This window comes from Thunnus maccoyii, chromosome 4, assembly GCF_910596095.1.
Source record: "Thunnus maccoyii chromosome 4, fThuMac1.1, whole genome shotgun sequence".
Classification (NCBI taxonomy): Eukaryota; Metazoa; Chordata; class Actinopteri; order Scombriformes; family Scombridae; genus Thunnus; species Thunnus maccoyii.
The window spans coordinates 13129186-13144997 of record NC_056536.1 but is presented as its reverse complement, the minus strand read 5'-3'; the positions used below and the strand labels follow the sequence as shown (position 1 = coordinate 13144997).

The 15812-nt window shown below is 40.7% G+C and overlaps 1 protein-coding gene across 2 annotated transcripts in view; it reads left to right on the top strand.

The window, feature by feature from the left end:
• Window positions 1-10530: 10530 nt before the first annotated feature.
• The window catches only part of prdm16 (PR domain containing 16), a 188814-nt gene continuing 183532 nt past the window's right edge, over window positions 10531-15812 (top strand). For both annotated transcript variants that reach the window (XM_042408542.1, XM_042408543.1), the window contains exon 1: window positions 10531-10653. In XM_042408542.1, coding sequence (XP_042264476.1) covers window positions 10617-10653 — 37 coding nt within the window. In that variant the 5' untranslated portion in view covers window positions 10531-10616. The remainder of the gene's footprint in view (window positions 10654-15812) is intronic.

Below are 15812 nucleotides of genomic sequence, written 5' to 3'. Positions count from 1 at the left end.
CAGGCCTACAGGTGTCTATAAGCCCAGTCTTCCACACACTGAAGTCCCAGCAGCTGACAGGCTATAAGTGTCCCACAGTAGCCTTGTTCCAACTGACAACTTCAAAAGGTTACACTGCATGGGTCAAAACAAAACATTATTTTCAGCATATGTGTGACGTGACGGTGGGGAGGGGGGGAGAAATTCCCCCAAATAGAGTGGCAAGTTGTCCAGTTTTACCACATGGCAAATGTCAGTGTGTGACATATATGGGCTTATGAAAATGGCAAGCGAGAACAGGATGAATCGTGAGTCCAATCGTCTGTCACACTTTATTAGCACAACCAGAAAGACCGAATCTTTCCCATCTTACTATGTGACACATTTGGTCCACAGATGAGCACCGCTGTAAAACAAGCCATTGGATGTTAACAGAAACCACACTGCCGAATAAAATCCTTCCAATGATGAGCAATCAGCATGTGCGGGCTTACATTTGCACGCTGGCATCCTACTGAGTAACTGTCACTGTGCGCTCCTCCCTGCCCCTCATCTGAACAAACATCACTTAAAATCCACCCCGGGACTACACACGCTACACTTTGACATGCAGGTTTATTGTTTTTTTCTTCTTTTTTTTCAGAAATGAGAGTAGAAGGCCCAAGTGGTAACAATTTGAAGTCAATAAACTCTTCTCCTCTAAAATGCCCTGGCTTCAAAGGAGTAGTGTGGGTGTTCTGCACGGCGGTAATGGAATTGTTAAGCATGCTCAGGGATTTGGCAGCCGGCTCCTTTTGGAAAAGGGCAAGAGTGGAGGATGACAACCTGTTAAAATCTAGTGTTTGTTTCTCTCTTTCATGATAAGGTAGAGCACGAAACTGACACAAAGATGCATCAACAAATGATGCAGGGTTAATGTGATGAAGATGCTTTTAGGCACATGTTGTAAATACAGATATTTTCTTCCCCTGACACACATGCAGGCATGTATAAATACATATAAAGTACACAAATGAAGACAGGAAAAAATCATCTTTACAACAGTGTTTCACATGTTTAAGCTAAACATACATCCAGATCCAGTAACCTCACTGATGGTGTATTCTGTCTGGCCTACATCTCCCAGCACAGAAGCTATATCTTTTAAAGGAGGCGGTGTCAATAAGTGGGGAAAAAGAGAGAGAGAGAGACTGAGTACAAGCCTATTGTGCAACATGTGTTTGTGTGTCTGACACAGGAGGGCAGTCTTTCAACACTTCCCTCCATCTGTAGAGGAGACCAGCTTACTGTTAAGTTGCACTGTACTCAGGTCTGGGCCTCTGCAGTTGCAATTTATTAAATGAAAATCTGCTCTAATAATGATCAAGTGTTTGATTTGCTCACTGGTGCATTGTTTTATTTTTTCACCACAAAGGGAAATCACAGAGGAAACGCTCCTCTGCTTCTTCTCGGCAAAGAAACCTCACCTTAGCTTGAGTATGACCTTTCTTTTCCTCTCCTTCCTATTAGCGTCCCAACTTTAGCCTAAGTTCAGAAAAGTCATGTCCATCCCTTTCCTCCACCTTTCCTCACCTGTCCTTCCGTCACCCCTTTTAGGCCAAGAGCGCTTACAACTCCAGCTTCAGCCATCATAAGAGAAACGGGTCCAGAGTCAATATTTATCCAGGTTGTGCGTGAAGCTATCTGCCATTTCAGCACTTGCTGTGCCCCTTCGACAAACAACATAGAGCTCTGATGCACACTGAAATTCCTCTGCATGTGTTTCTCCCCCCCCCCCCCCCCCTTTTCCTCTTTCTCCCCTCACTGTTCTTTCCGTAAGCAGACTAATTATGCTGTTCATCCAGGCTCTTTCTATGCGTGTGTGTGTGTGTCTCAGAGAAATTCTTCATTAACTCTTCTCTGTGAACCGCCGTCCAGGCTACCCAGGTTCACGGATCGGGGTGAAGGGGGATTTGGCCCTATAGAGGAAGTGGTAGCAAACCCGGGAAGTGCTGTTGTTTTTGATGTGTTGCCGAAATCCCACCCAGCCCCCCCATTCCCACCTCCACCTCCACCCACCATCACCATCAACCTACCCACCCACCCCTGGCTGGAGCTCCTATTAATCATCCTGTCAGTCCAGGCAACGTACACATTTGCTTTCTTTCTGCAGCTACACCATCACCACCACACTTATACACAATACACAAAAAAACCCAACAACAACAACAAACAAATAAATAACGTAGCTGGTCACCGCCAGGCTACAGCAGTCTAAAAGAAGAATGAGAAAATAATCTCTATGGAAATGAAACGAGAGCTGCTGGGTTTGTTTGCTACTCGCAGTGTTTATGCTTCAGTCGTTGAAACCTTTATTGGTCTTTGTTGGGTTGTAGAGTGTTTGGTGTTTTATGGTTTGTTTCCTATGTGATGTCAGGCTTATAGTTTAAGTGTGCAACTTGGCCTAAGTTATTTTTTCCTCGTGCTGGGAAGTCATCTTCTCCTTTAGGGAAAAGAGGCTAACATGAAAATGTTTGCCTCACAGTACAATACGCAACAACACTCAGTAGCACAGTGCTGGGGTTGGTGTAAGTGTGTGCAGGAGTTTGTGTGTGTGTGTGTGTGTGTATGTATCAGGTTGAGTTTTAGTCATTTTTGTGATTTGCTGAAATCCCTTACAGTGCCCCTTGGACTGAGGGTCTGCATACCTTGGCAGTGGAGACATATTACTGAAAAGCAGATCCATTTAGCCTGAGAATGTCAACAGGACTTGTGGATTTGGGTAAGAGATGATGACTCCGCTACAGTTAAGAGCTTCTTTACCTGAATATATTTTAGAGACACACACTCAATATGCATATTTGTATAATCTCACAAAATGTTGCCGATGATAAATATTTGTCTCCAATTAAATATCTATGGAAGCAAACTGAATATCACAAGCGAAGTGAAAGTGCATCGTTAACACATGACACGTCCAATATGTCCGCACTGTGGACGTACGTTTGCTTCAAGATTGGGCGGAGAAAATACTTCAACACTGAGGTTTTCCAATCCCCTCTGCTAAGTATTTTCACTGCTATGAGTATGCGTGTGTTGTGTTGTGGGGCCCCACTCGCCGGCTGCAGTGACGTCACTCCCCACATTCAGTATTATGATCAGGGCTGTTCCAATAGTGATATGGGATCTGGAGCACTATGGAAATCTAACTATTGAACAGAATATTTTTAGGGATGGAAACCTGTTAAGGAAACAAGTCTTGGATTTAAGGGTGTGAATTATTTTTAGCCATTTGACTTACTGATGCCTTTTAGTTGTACACATTTTGTGCTTGTGCTTTTTTTTTCATTTTTTCATGTGACTTTCAATTAGTTTTACAGGTTTTGATTGGATAATGTAGTGTAGTGACTGTAGCAACAACAAATGATTAATGCTGTGATATTCTGTGTAGTAGTTCACCTGTTCTACAGCTGGCACTGCTTTTACAGTTATTATATATGAATGCATATAACTACTGATATAGTAACAGACACAGCAACCTCCATTTTTCCATTGCATCTTGTAACAACACATTTCCCAAAGCCTCAGTGTTTTATCAAAGCCCAGTAGCAGTGAAATGTGTTCACTGAAGCTGATATGATGAGAACAAAATCCCAGATCGGATCTTTACAGGAGGTGAGAACACAAATCTCAGGTTGAACCTTCAAGGGGGTTTGTTTCAAAGATGAGAACCAGAAATCCCAGAAGCTGGTGAGCTTCAAAGGGCTTCTGAGGGGTGGCAGACGGCTCTCTGGAGTCCTAACCCGCTGCCATGCCAGGCTGGTGTGAAATGGACACTTGTGGGCTTGGCTTGTTCTATCTGTCCACAGTTGTTAATGATAACATGCACCGGCCTCAGCACTTGATGCTGCCCACATGAGCCTCTTGTAGCCTGCCAAGTTGTGTGTATGTTCTTGGTGCTAATACTTCCTCACCTGTGTTTGGTACCTACTGGACTCACTCTGCATAATAGCTTTCACTGTGCATGTTAAGCAATGCAAATGACTGTATGCAGCAGCTTATATTTCTATGACAATCATAGATTTATCCAAATAATTGCTCTCTTTCTTATTTAATTGTTTAATTCGTCTCACCTAAAATTTAACAAGATCTGTGACAGCTAATCTTCCTGGCTTGTTACATCAAATTTGACCACATTTTATTACTGACTAAAATGTATTTTAATTAAAGAATTAAAAAGAAACTCAAATTTATTTTCCTAAAATATTTATGGCTTGATTTATTTTTCTATTTTAATGATTATAAAGTGAATTATGGTCTGTCAGGAATTTGGCCAAACCTTTAGAAAATTTGATATGTTGGCAATATTTCTCAAAATACTTTAATAATTTCCTTTTTAAATTTGTTAATATGTTCTTTAAATTATACAATCAGTTTTATGATTTCACTTTAGACTACTGATATCCTAATAATAAGATAAACAGCCTAATCAACTGCTAGTATTTTCATTATTTTGCATTTCAGTTGAAGTCACTGAGGTGTCATATTTTCATAAATACTGTAATAAATACAGGCCCGAAGGCCTTTTGGCCTTTACAACAATTTGTTTTAATCTTCCAGTAAATCCTCAGTATGAATGTGTTTTCTCCATTACTACAGAGCATAAATAGTTGCAGTAGTCTTCCTCCGACACTGAACTTTTATAAACTGTGTGCTCTTTGGCTGAGTTGTAAAATATGACAGGCTATTTTCCCCCCGCCGCTCCAAACTAAAAGATTAACATTGTGATTCCCAGTGTCCCAGCAGACAGCTTGATTGATTACATCATATTAAGGTCATTTCTACATCGGGGTAATTTTCACTCAAGCCTCCCGGCGATATTTTAATGTGCATTTGTTTGGCGGGGTTGTCGGCTCCTCGCTCCTGTGATCTGCGGGGAAATGGATGGCGACATTAACGAGCGATTAATTAAAAACAACAACATTAATGATGATGGGACGGGAGGCGGCCGGGATGCTGTGCCGTTTTTCGGAGGTAACCCCAATTCCCAGTCAGATTTAGTCAGACTTTGCATATTGCTTGGTTACATTTTGCAAATTGATCGTCAATTGTGGTTTCATTTTTGCTTAGACCGAATAATATTTGTTGAGTTATAATTGTTTTCATTTCGCCGACCTCACTGAATTCAACCACATGATGATATCTGAAAATATATAGGATATTTATTGCCATTTGCAACGAATATCCTATATATTTTCATAATAAACCATAAGAACAATACCCTGTAATGTCTTAATATGCAAAATTTGCCAACATCTGTCAGTGAAAACAAATCAAGCGTCCGGGCATTTTTCCAAACTCAAAGGTAAAGACAAATATGATTAAATTCATTTATTGGTTTTGTCCTGAGTCAGCAGTGTTCAGTGAACAGCTGAATGCATGGTTCAGACATTTCTGAGATGACACACACAATGTAACAAACAAACACGATCATTTTAATACGTTATATGTTGCAATTGCTTCGAGGTCCCTTATTTATAAAAAAGAAAATTAATTTACCTAAATATCTGAACCAGAAGATTTAGGTTCACCTCTGGCTGTATTTTACATTAAATGTTTCTGGTTTCGTTAACCGATTTTCTATCTATCACCATCACACTCACTCCAAGACACGAACCCTCACAAATATTTGAAACGTTTTAGCTTTTTTTTTTTTTATAGCTCTCCAGGTGTGAAACCATTCCTATAGACCCTCAGCTCCAGTGCAGGCCTCCTGCAGTGAGTCTGTATCAGTACAGTCGCTGCCCTCTAACCTCTTCATATTCCTGTTATCAGTAGCTGTGGCGCAGCCAGCGTCTATTTCTGACAGCATGTTAACAGCACTGCACAAGGCCCCAAAGAAACGTCTTGGATTAGCGGTCAGATTTCCCATTTCCCATAGACGCACAAGGTCCTGAACCCAATTAATGGCTAATAATTACTAAAGCAACTTCACTATAACCGCTTCTGGGGACTTCATTAGATGAAAGGAGGGAGCGGCCTGCTGTGGAGTCCAAACTAATAGTTTAGAAAGGAAAAAGGGGGGTTTTCTAATTGATTTGCTGCTGGGATCTTAGTGAATTTGTGTTCATCGATTTGTTAAAAAAAAACTGCATCTGTGGAAATGACTGTTATTGTGTTTATCATTGTTTGTATCTGAGATGACAGCGGTGTGTGGGTCATCGTTTCGTCCTCGCGCGGGCGATCTGTACATCATACAGTGTGCAGAAGTGCGCGCGCGCGCGTGTGTTTGTTTGTGTGTGTGTGTGCGCGCGTGCGTGCGTGAGCGCATGAGCGCGTGCCTCGCAAGTCCCAGCACCCCGCCGCAGCTAGTTACCATGTTTACTCTCCCATTACATCGACTGTGGCAGAATTACAGTTAGCAAATTTACAATGCTCACAGCGCTCACAAAAGGCCCCGCTGCGGCTTTTTGATGTCCCCTGGTCCGCCTCGTCCGCGGGCCGGACCGCGAGGTGCTCCATTTCACATATCTAATGTGCGCTGATGTTATCTGCGCGTAACGTCTAATCCAGAGACCCGGAGCCTTTTCCACCGTGGATAAAGCTTGGGTTTCAGCGGCCTATATGTGTATATGTGTGAGAGTGTTAGGTGTGGGTGTGTGTGTGTGTGAGTGGGAGTGGGTGGGGGGGAGTATATGGGGGGTATACAGTCACCGCAGTCTGACCACACCAATCCACAATGTTATAAACTTCTGTAACCCCCCCCACCCCTCCCCCTAGCATATATACGCACACAAGCGCGATGATGATGATAGTGAGGAGGATTATTCTATTGACACCATCATTTACCTGCATTGGTGTTTTTAAGTTAATTATCCTCTTGGCTTTCAGAGTATTTTTCAGGTCTGCGCATGTTTTTTTTAGCAAATGGTACTTTGGTTGTATTTTCCGTATGAATTCCTTCACTGTATTAAGGAGACAAAACGTCTGTAATGTTGTGACACGGAACACGACGGCCAGTTACTTTTTAATGAGAAACAGGTCAGCAGGTGACATCGCCTTCATAGTGTGAATTTAAGGGAAATTAACCGGCTTGGCGCAAATTGTGTCCTTTACATTGTCTAGACGCCACAAATAATTATACACGGGCCTGCATAGACTAGTGTATGCGTAAGAGGCCTGTACTTGCGATATATGAGCCGTGGAAACTGTCCTCATATACAAACAATCCAGAGGTGCATATACACACATGCAATACCTGCCAGAGACGTCGCACTGTGCCCCTTATCAAGGCTCAGTTCAACTGCTTCCTGGTTAAAGAATCAAAATAATAACAAAATATCATAAAGGCCTAATCGCATGTTATTAATGTGGTCGCGCTTTTGTCTGTGTTTGTTTGTTTGTTGTCTGTTTCAGCTGATTATGAATCTCATCTGCCTCTCTTCAGGTCTAATTACGCATTAATAAAACAAAGAGAGGTCGTGTGCAGCTGATTGAACAGCACACCTCTCTTCCGGGGAACAGAGCCAGCGGTGTTGCCTTCCTGCGCTCCCTCCAGCCGCAGGACAAAAGAAGAAAAAGCCGCATTTCTGGAGAGCAAACACCCCCCCCCCCCCCCTTTAAAAAAAAAAAACCGCGAGGCTCTCCTGCGCAGCCGTTTCCACAAACCCGTTAAAGGTCGACGTTTAAATGACGCAGAAGAAGTAGGCCTGTTCCCTAACGGGGCCGGTGTCGGAGAGCAACACTTTCCTTTGCAGGCGTAATAACAGTTAATTGCCCCCTTTTAAAAAAGGTGTTGCACCATGTGAAATCATTTGTCCAAACCGATGTGCAAGAAATATTCAGAGGCCTGACCTGAACTGTCTCGGGCGGCTGATGGAAATCATTTCGACAAGAAAAACTGTGGAGCGTTCAGCTGAATGCATTTCTTTCAGTATTTCTCTGACTGAAGCTGGACGAAGGATGAAGGATGGTAGAGCTAATCGATTAAGACAATGGATCATTGATAGCTTGTCGCCACCCTCCCACGCTTTCTTCAGACACTAAGGAATAAACAAAACCTTTGTACACCATCGTTATTCACATAATTTATTATTTGTTTATCGACCTGCTTCTCCTCTTTTTTTGCCCCCCCCCTCTCCCTCCCTCCCTCCCTCCTCGTCTTACCTCTGCGCTCCCTGCATGTACGCAGAGCTTCAAAGATTGGACTGTTGATTCTGTTTTTGAGGTTCAAGTATTGTGTTCATATTTTTTTCCACAGGTTTACAAAGAAAATGTTAAAGGTCTGTAATATGGTGGCCGCCTCCCTGAAAGCATACTGCGCACACTTCCACGCCTTCTGTAAAGCCAATAAAATGAAACTTCTCGCGTCACGATGCCAAGACAAACTCCCTAATATACACGTAATGTATGCTAATTACTGCTGATTATTATTGATTAATGTTCACGCTATTCATTTCACCTCAACTCATGGGGAAAAAAACATCCCACGGCAATTTCTGTCAAATAGGCTTGAGACGTTGTTTGATGAACTCGTGCCTTTATTCAAATCAATTGTTGTTTCATGTGCATTATAATGAGCAACAAGCTGCGGCTCAAACAGTCAGAGAGTCAGACAGACCGCGACTTATTGCAATTGTTTATATGCCAATGTTATGTCAAAAAAAAAAGCAAAAAAAAAATATGTCTAGAAATAAATAACACATGCATTATTATTACTATTATTATTGTTGTTGTTAATAAATATAATGATAAGAATAACAATATGTAGGCCTGTGCATGGATTTGAAATTATCCCATAAAAGTGCGCTGTGATTAGTGTGCAGGGAATTGATCCCTACCGCTCTCCCAGCAGACTGCAGTTGCTCCATCACCACCGATCTTTAATAGGCTCCAACATAGAGCCGCCTTTATTCAGCCAAACTAGACGGAAACCATTCCCATATGACATGTAGGCTAAAGGCCCAGGCACCACATGAATATGAAGAGCAGCCAACCACTACGGCACTACTTTATCATTTCAAAAAAATAAATAAATAATAAAATACAAATAGATTTTTGATCCTCCACAGCTTCTCCTTTAGTTTATTTATTTAAGTTATTAGCTATTAAATAGGTCGATCAGTAACAATAAAAAAAAATATACAGCGTTAATTTAGCAATGCAATATTATGTAACAATAATAATCATCATGATTATTATGATTATTATAATTTTAGTAGCCATAATATATATTACAAATTTTAAATCATGCAAAAATAATTACAATACAGTTCATATATTATTCATTTGCCTCATAAATACAGTTCGAAATAGCAACTTCAATATTAACATGCAAATGTAAATAAAAAAATAATGCTGTATGATTTATCCGATAATTATTTTTGAATATTTTTTTTTCCGTAAATCAAAAATCTAAACATTACCTTGTAGTCCTTCAGGCTACACCGAGGTGCTGGATGCACGGACTATAAAGTAAAGGCGGTTTCCTCCTGCCTGCAGCAAACAAACAAACAGGTGCGAGGCAAAAGTCATACTTACAAAGTCTGCAAGTCTATCCACCTTCTCTCAGGTTAACTTAACTTTATGCTGCACAGTGGCGCTGACAGTGAACTCAAACACTTCTTTAAGGAATAACTTCTGCGAATACGATTGTTACGAATGTGAACATTGGTGAGGGAAAGAAAAAAAAAAAAAAAAAAAAAAAAAAAAAAGTCCTGGACTTCTCCTCGGTACGGACTCTGCTGGTGGAGGCTCCATGCGTGCGTCAAACAGCTGCTGGCCGCTGCTACACACACACACACACACACACACACACACACACACACACACACACACACACAACCAAATCATAGCCTATGAAGTGCAACTCCAATCGAGCCAGGCGCCTATTTACGCCTACATGTGAATTAATGAAGTTAAAAATAACTACTGCAATTCGAGCACTTTCTGGCACAACACATGATGAGGTATCAGCTGCGTCAACGTCCTAAAATACAGAGTTTCTCCTCTTGTGGAACAATCTGTAAATTCATAAAGAAAGTTGTTAACATTTCATGGCAGAAATATACATATTATGAGATTAGGGGAAAAAATACAAAATACACTAATATAATAAGAGAATATTAATATTATTAATAATAATAATTCATGCACATTTTCGTGATTGTACTGCGACCCTGACCTCACTGTACCTCACTGTGTCCATCGCCGGTTGGAGAAAACCAAGTTGCCGCTGTTAAAGGGGTAAAAATCCAAGAAGGTGCTGGCAGGAGCTGAATGGGGGTGGGTGGGTGAGGGTGGGGGGGTGGGGGGGGTGGGGTGGGGTGTAGGGGTGAGGAGGGGGACGAGGGTAAGGGGATGGTAAGGGGGAGAGGGGGAGGGAGGGAAGGTGAGATGGTGAGGAGAGAGCAGGAGGAGGAGGAAGAGGAGGAGGGGAAGAGATAAGTGATCTAAAGGGGAGACGATAGGACAAAAAAAAAAAAGTGATGATGATGAATACATTGGAAAGTTTTTTGGCCCCGGCGAGGGTGTCAGATTGAATGGCCTGTGCGCATGTGCGAAGGTGTCCAAACTGACAATGCTGGTGAGATGAAGATAGTGTTGTTGCTGCTTCTGGGCTCACGGAGGACGACGAGAGGAATCTACAAGCCGACAAGATGAGATCCAAGGCGAGGGCGAGAAAACTGGCCAAAAGTAGGTCTTCTTTATTCCCCTTCTTATCGCTTTCAGCCGCCGGCTCCAAACTCCCGGGTCTGTAGATGTCCAATGTGTCCTTGTCATTTGTCATAGCCTTAAGAGAGGAGGGGACGACTCTTTTGTCCAGAGAGACAGGGATAACTTTTCTGCTAAAAATGTGTCCCGCTCCGGCTGCTCAGTCTCGCTTCTCTGCATGCTGCGCTCTTGGCTTTGTTGGTTCCCAGTGTCAGAAAGTTTCATGTGTGATGAGAAACGCCGCTGGTGCTTTAGTTGATTACACTCCTATAAAGGTAGAGATAAACATTGCCGTCCAAATCTGAGCTCGATCTTGTAATTTGCTCTTTTCGGTTGTCGAAGGTTTTAGAGGAGGCGCGGATTCGTTTCCCGAAAGTTACCAAGAAAGTTGTCGAAATGCATAGTAACTTTTTTTTATAGAGCCGTTCCAAGTCTTGTGAAATAATATTCCCGGCTTTTGAAATAGTGGGCGCTGTGGCACTGCTCTGCGTACAAGCTGCTGCTGCAGAGCTCACACCGAGCTGAGCGCACTCCTTCCCCTCGCCTGCAAACGGACACGCCAAGATGTGAATTTGGAAAGAAAGAGCAATGTTTTAATGCAGATTTTTTTTGTGTGTGAGACGGTCCTGCTTCAGCCGTAGAAGATATCGCTCTCCGGCAACTTTGTGGGCCCTCGGACTGCTGCAAACTGGTTCCTCCTCCAGGGAATGCCAATCAATAATGCGTCTTGTGCAAGAAAGCGCCCATATACTTAGTGGACTGCTGCTCGCGTCACACGGAAAATTCATGTATTCAGTTTTGTGAACATGAGCACTTTGTTGTTGGAAATGGAGCATATTTATTGTTTGACATTTTGTTTATTGTTGGTGGGTTGATTTATGAATCTCGTTTATTTACACCGTCTTTTTTTATTCCCTACATGAATGCACGTTTTCTGCGGGTAATTATGTGGGTCAATCTGCCTTTTATCCGTAATTCATTTGAAGGACGGTTTGTTCAGGCCTCCTGGCATTTGCTTTTGTTATGTCTTAATGCGTTTGTTACATTTTATGCAGAGTGAGTTTCGATATTTAGTTTGGTGAAAATGCAGAGCAATTTTCATTCAGCCATGTATTTTTTTTTTTTTTTTTTAGGACACCCCTATTAAAATAATAATTCTTTAAAAATATAACCTACCTGTTATTGTTTTTTGTTGGGCTTGCTTGATAACATGGCCTTTAAAAACTTTATAACTCTGCCAAAACCTGACCTTCTTAATTCAACGTGAGCCTCGAGCTTTAGACACAATTCAGTCTTTTTAAAAATACTCTTGATTTATACATTTCATAACATAAATGAAATAAATATATGTGCAGAGCTTTTTAAAAAAAAAAAAAAAAAAAAAAGCTGTAACGTGTTTGCTTTAAATGAGTTTCACTCCTTACATTTTAAAAATGATTATGAATTGTTATATCTAATATAATTAATATTCATTTCTACTAATGGTTTATTCACCTGCATTTATACCAATAATAATAATAATATAATCATATTAATAATAAAGAATAACAAACAAACTGTTCATTGCAGTCATGTTTTTGTTGTTACCTTCTTACACTTGCATGCTGTCCATGATTCACATGGATCAAGTTTCCGTATAAGTTAAAGACAAAGAAGCAAAAGAAAAGGAAAAGAAAAACGCTAATTGGGCTACTTTAGTGAAAATACTTAAACATGTCTAGAGTCCTGCTTCTTGCCAGCAGTTGCACTTGGTCTTGATCTCTAAACAGCCTTGATAGTCTGTTGATCCGGGTGCTAATGAACACAAATACCTGGCTTTGTAGCACTCTCACATCGGACCATTGGAAGTCTCTGTAGCCCAAAGGCCTCGGATCTGTTGTGTTGCAGCGGTAAGAAGAGGAAAACAGAGCAGACAGCAGGCATGAAAAAAAAAAAGATCTTGTTCTTCTTAACATTCAAAACATGCAGGCCCACAACGTTTGAATACGACGCGTGGGAGTGTATTCCTCCCCCTTTTCTTTTTCTACCGCTTAGGTAAAATAGTGTGGCTGCAGCCGAGTACAGTAGGTCACCATCAACATTCACCAGCTGCTTTATCATTTTATTTTTAACCCTCTTGTATATAGTTTCTTTTTCTGGGTAGAGTGCACACACACACACACACACACACACACACACAGACACACAGGCTTCGTCAGACTTCACGCTAAAGGCCACGAGTGTGTAGAAACGCGTGACTCCACAGCTCCACATGTGGAATATGAATATGTGTGTGTTTTAATAGAAGCTCGCATTGATCGCTCTGGTTTGTTTACATAATGCTTTTGGGTCAGGATTAAGTGAGTGTTAGTGTGTTTGGATTATAGTAGGATGTCGCCCTCACAGGTGGGCTTTTTGTGAAGAAGAAGAAGAAGAAGAAGAAGAAGAAATATAAATATCACGTCTTACTCTGTTCTTCACAAGATACAGTTTTATTTAATATTTAATATATTACAGGAGTATTTTTTTTTAAATTTGAGATAAAATACAACAAGTCGTGTTGTTTTGTCTATATTTAATTTTATCTGATACAATGCTCTTTCTGTTTTACAGCAGCTTATTGATAATTATAAATTGTTTAATTAATTTTTTTTTAATAATTGAAGAAATCTTAAACATATGAGCCCTAACGTCACACCTCATATATATCGGAGATAAAGGCTTTTATGTCTCTCGTGATCATAAAAAAACTAAAAAATCGGTGCAGGTAATCTAATAGGGTCAATGAAAGTTGCTCTCACACGGAGGTTATATAGTGAAAGAAATGACATGAGAATATAGGCCTACCTGTCTATAGATTGTGTGTGTTTCTGTGCGCCGCAGAGGGCTGTTTGTGTGTGAAAAGTTAAACACCTTGCGGCTGTTTTTGTTGTGGTATTCTGTTGGGCTCATACGCTTTGAAATGGATCAATTAAGCTGAGTGAGAGTAGATTTTTTTTCCCGGTATTTTTCAGTGTACAGGTGAAGCAAATAGACACACACGTACACGCACACATATGTAAAAACACACACACACACACACATGCACGCACGTTGTCCTCTCGCTCTCCTGCACGCTTACAACCGCGCAATTAAGTCTCCACAGACACTTTGAGGAATATAATTAAATCAAAAACATGTTCCAGCTTTTTTCCTCACATATGGACAAACAGGAAGGTGTTAAAGCCACACTGATTCTGACCGCAACTCAACACACGTTATTTATTTTCAAAAAAGCTGCTTTAGTTACTGGGCCCGTCTGCATTATCAAGTCAATAAAATGAAAGGTAGCACACTCGTTTTTTTACGACCTGATTTTTCTTTTTCTTTTTTTTTTTCTTTTTCTGTTTCTTGCTGAATTTGCACAAAATCATCACTCCTCCCCTTTCTTCTCTTACTGAACAAATGCACACAATTTCTGACAGTCTTACTCTCTGCCTCTGTCTCCCTTTCTGTATATACTAATGGCCAGATACGCTATTGATCTTTGTGTTAAAGGCCCCTTATTTGATGGACTCCCAGTTATGAACTTGGCCTGGCTCAACAGCATCTGATGTTTTGACAGAAGTAATAAAACCCAACCCATAACACGTTAAATCCAACAATGGTAGCTATGTTGAACTTCTGGCTAAACGTTCAGGGTCCCATGCAGGCTCCCATGTATTACTGCTTTGCAGCTGTAATGTGTGTCAGATAGCACTCCTCCCTGTTCACAGATTAGAGCCTGAACATAAAAATGATAGGATCATCAAATGAAAAGGAAATGTAACGTCAGTGTGATATATCATACTGGCCGCAATTCACATTTTCTGTATCTCTATGAAACTGTAAATCTCTGAGTTTCCTTTATTTGGAAGTCAGTGAGCCAATGAGGACAGCACAGATGCATCTGGTTGTTGATTCTTGCTTCAGTAGTTTTAGAAGACCACCTCATGGTGCTGTGTGATGTTGACATATTCAGTTTGATTTCTAATGCTAATTTTGTAGCTGTTTGATGAAGTTAATGATTAGCCTTTAAACAGTGCTTTCATTTATTGATTCTGTTTTGAATTTCAGTAGTGCTGGACACGAAGCCAAATCAAAATACCTGTGAGATCTTTATTTTATTGCTGTGGATCTATCAGGATGTAGTGGGAAATCGGAGACTCTTGTGGTTCCATAGAGCCCATTTGTGTGATGATGTGAATGATCTTAGCAGCCCTCTGGAGCAGGCAACATCAGTTTTGTAGTTTTACATCTCTGTCTAAAAATGAGTGACTGTGACTGCGATGATAACCAGTCTCATGACTCTCTGCATCCAAAAACTAAAGACCACAGGGCCATTTAGATGTTGTTTAATAGCATGTGTTGCTTTTGTACAGTTGTCTGTTTTGTTTTTTGAATTTACAGAAATACTGCTCAGCATCTAATCATCATGATGATCTTTGCAGCAATTTTGTGAAATCAAGTTTTTGATACAAAAACACTGCGTTTACTTTTCCTAAATCACTTCATCAAGTCTTTTTCATGATCTTGGGAGTTTTAACATGAGCATTTGGACTGATTTTAGGACCATTTGTGTCATTTTTTTTTTGAGGCACTGAAAAATTGTGTAGCCTAACTAATTGCATCAGTCCACATTTGGCACAGCCTCATATGCTACATAAGTACTTCATTATGGAAGTTTGTTGGATGTGAGTTCCTCATCTTAATGTCTGCACATGTAGGATACAGTTCAGTGTGTGTTGTGGGGCTACTTTCCATATTTATTTCCAGGGCTGGTTTCTCAACTTTGTCTATGTCTGGTCAGTGAAATACCCTTGTACTGTATATATACAATTACTGCATTAATCATATAGTGCATGATATCCATGAATTTGCCAATTTGTAATATATTAATTTGTCGTAGGGGAAGTTACTTTGGTTAAGGTTAGGGTAAGTTTTGGTCATGGTTACGGTTAGTTCAATGTCAAGCCACTGTCTGGTTCAGTAACATATGGTCCACATTTGATTCACATAATATGATACAAATAAAGATGCATTGCTTTTTGTAACCATATCTTCAAAATTGCTGTGAGAGCAGTCTCTTGAAAAATGTTCTTTCCAGTGAAGTATTCATATTACCCTGAAATGTGGAGGACAGT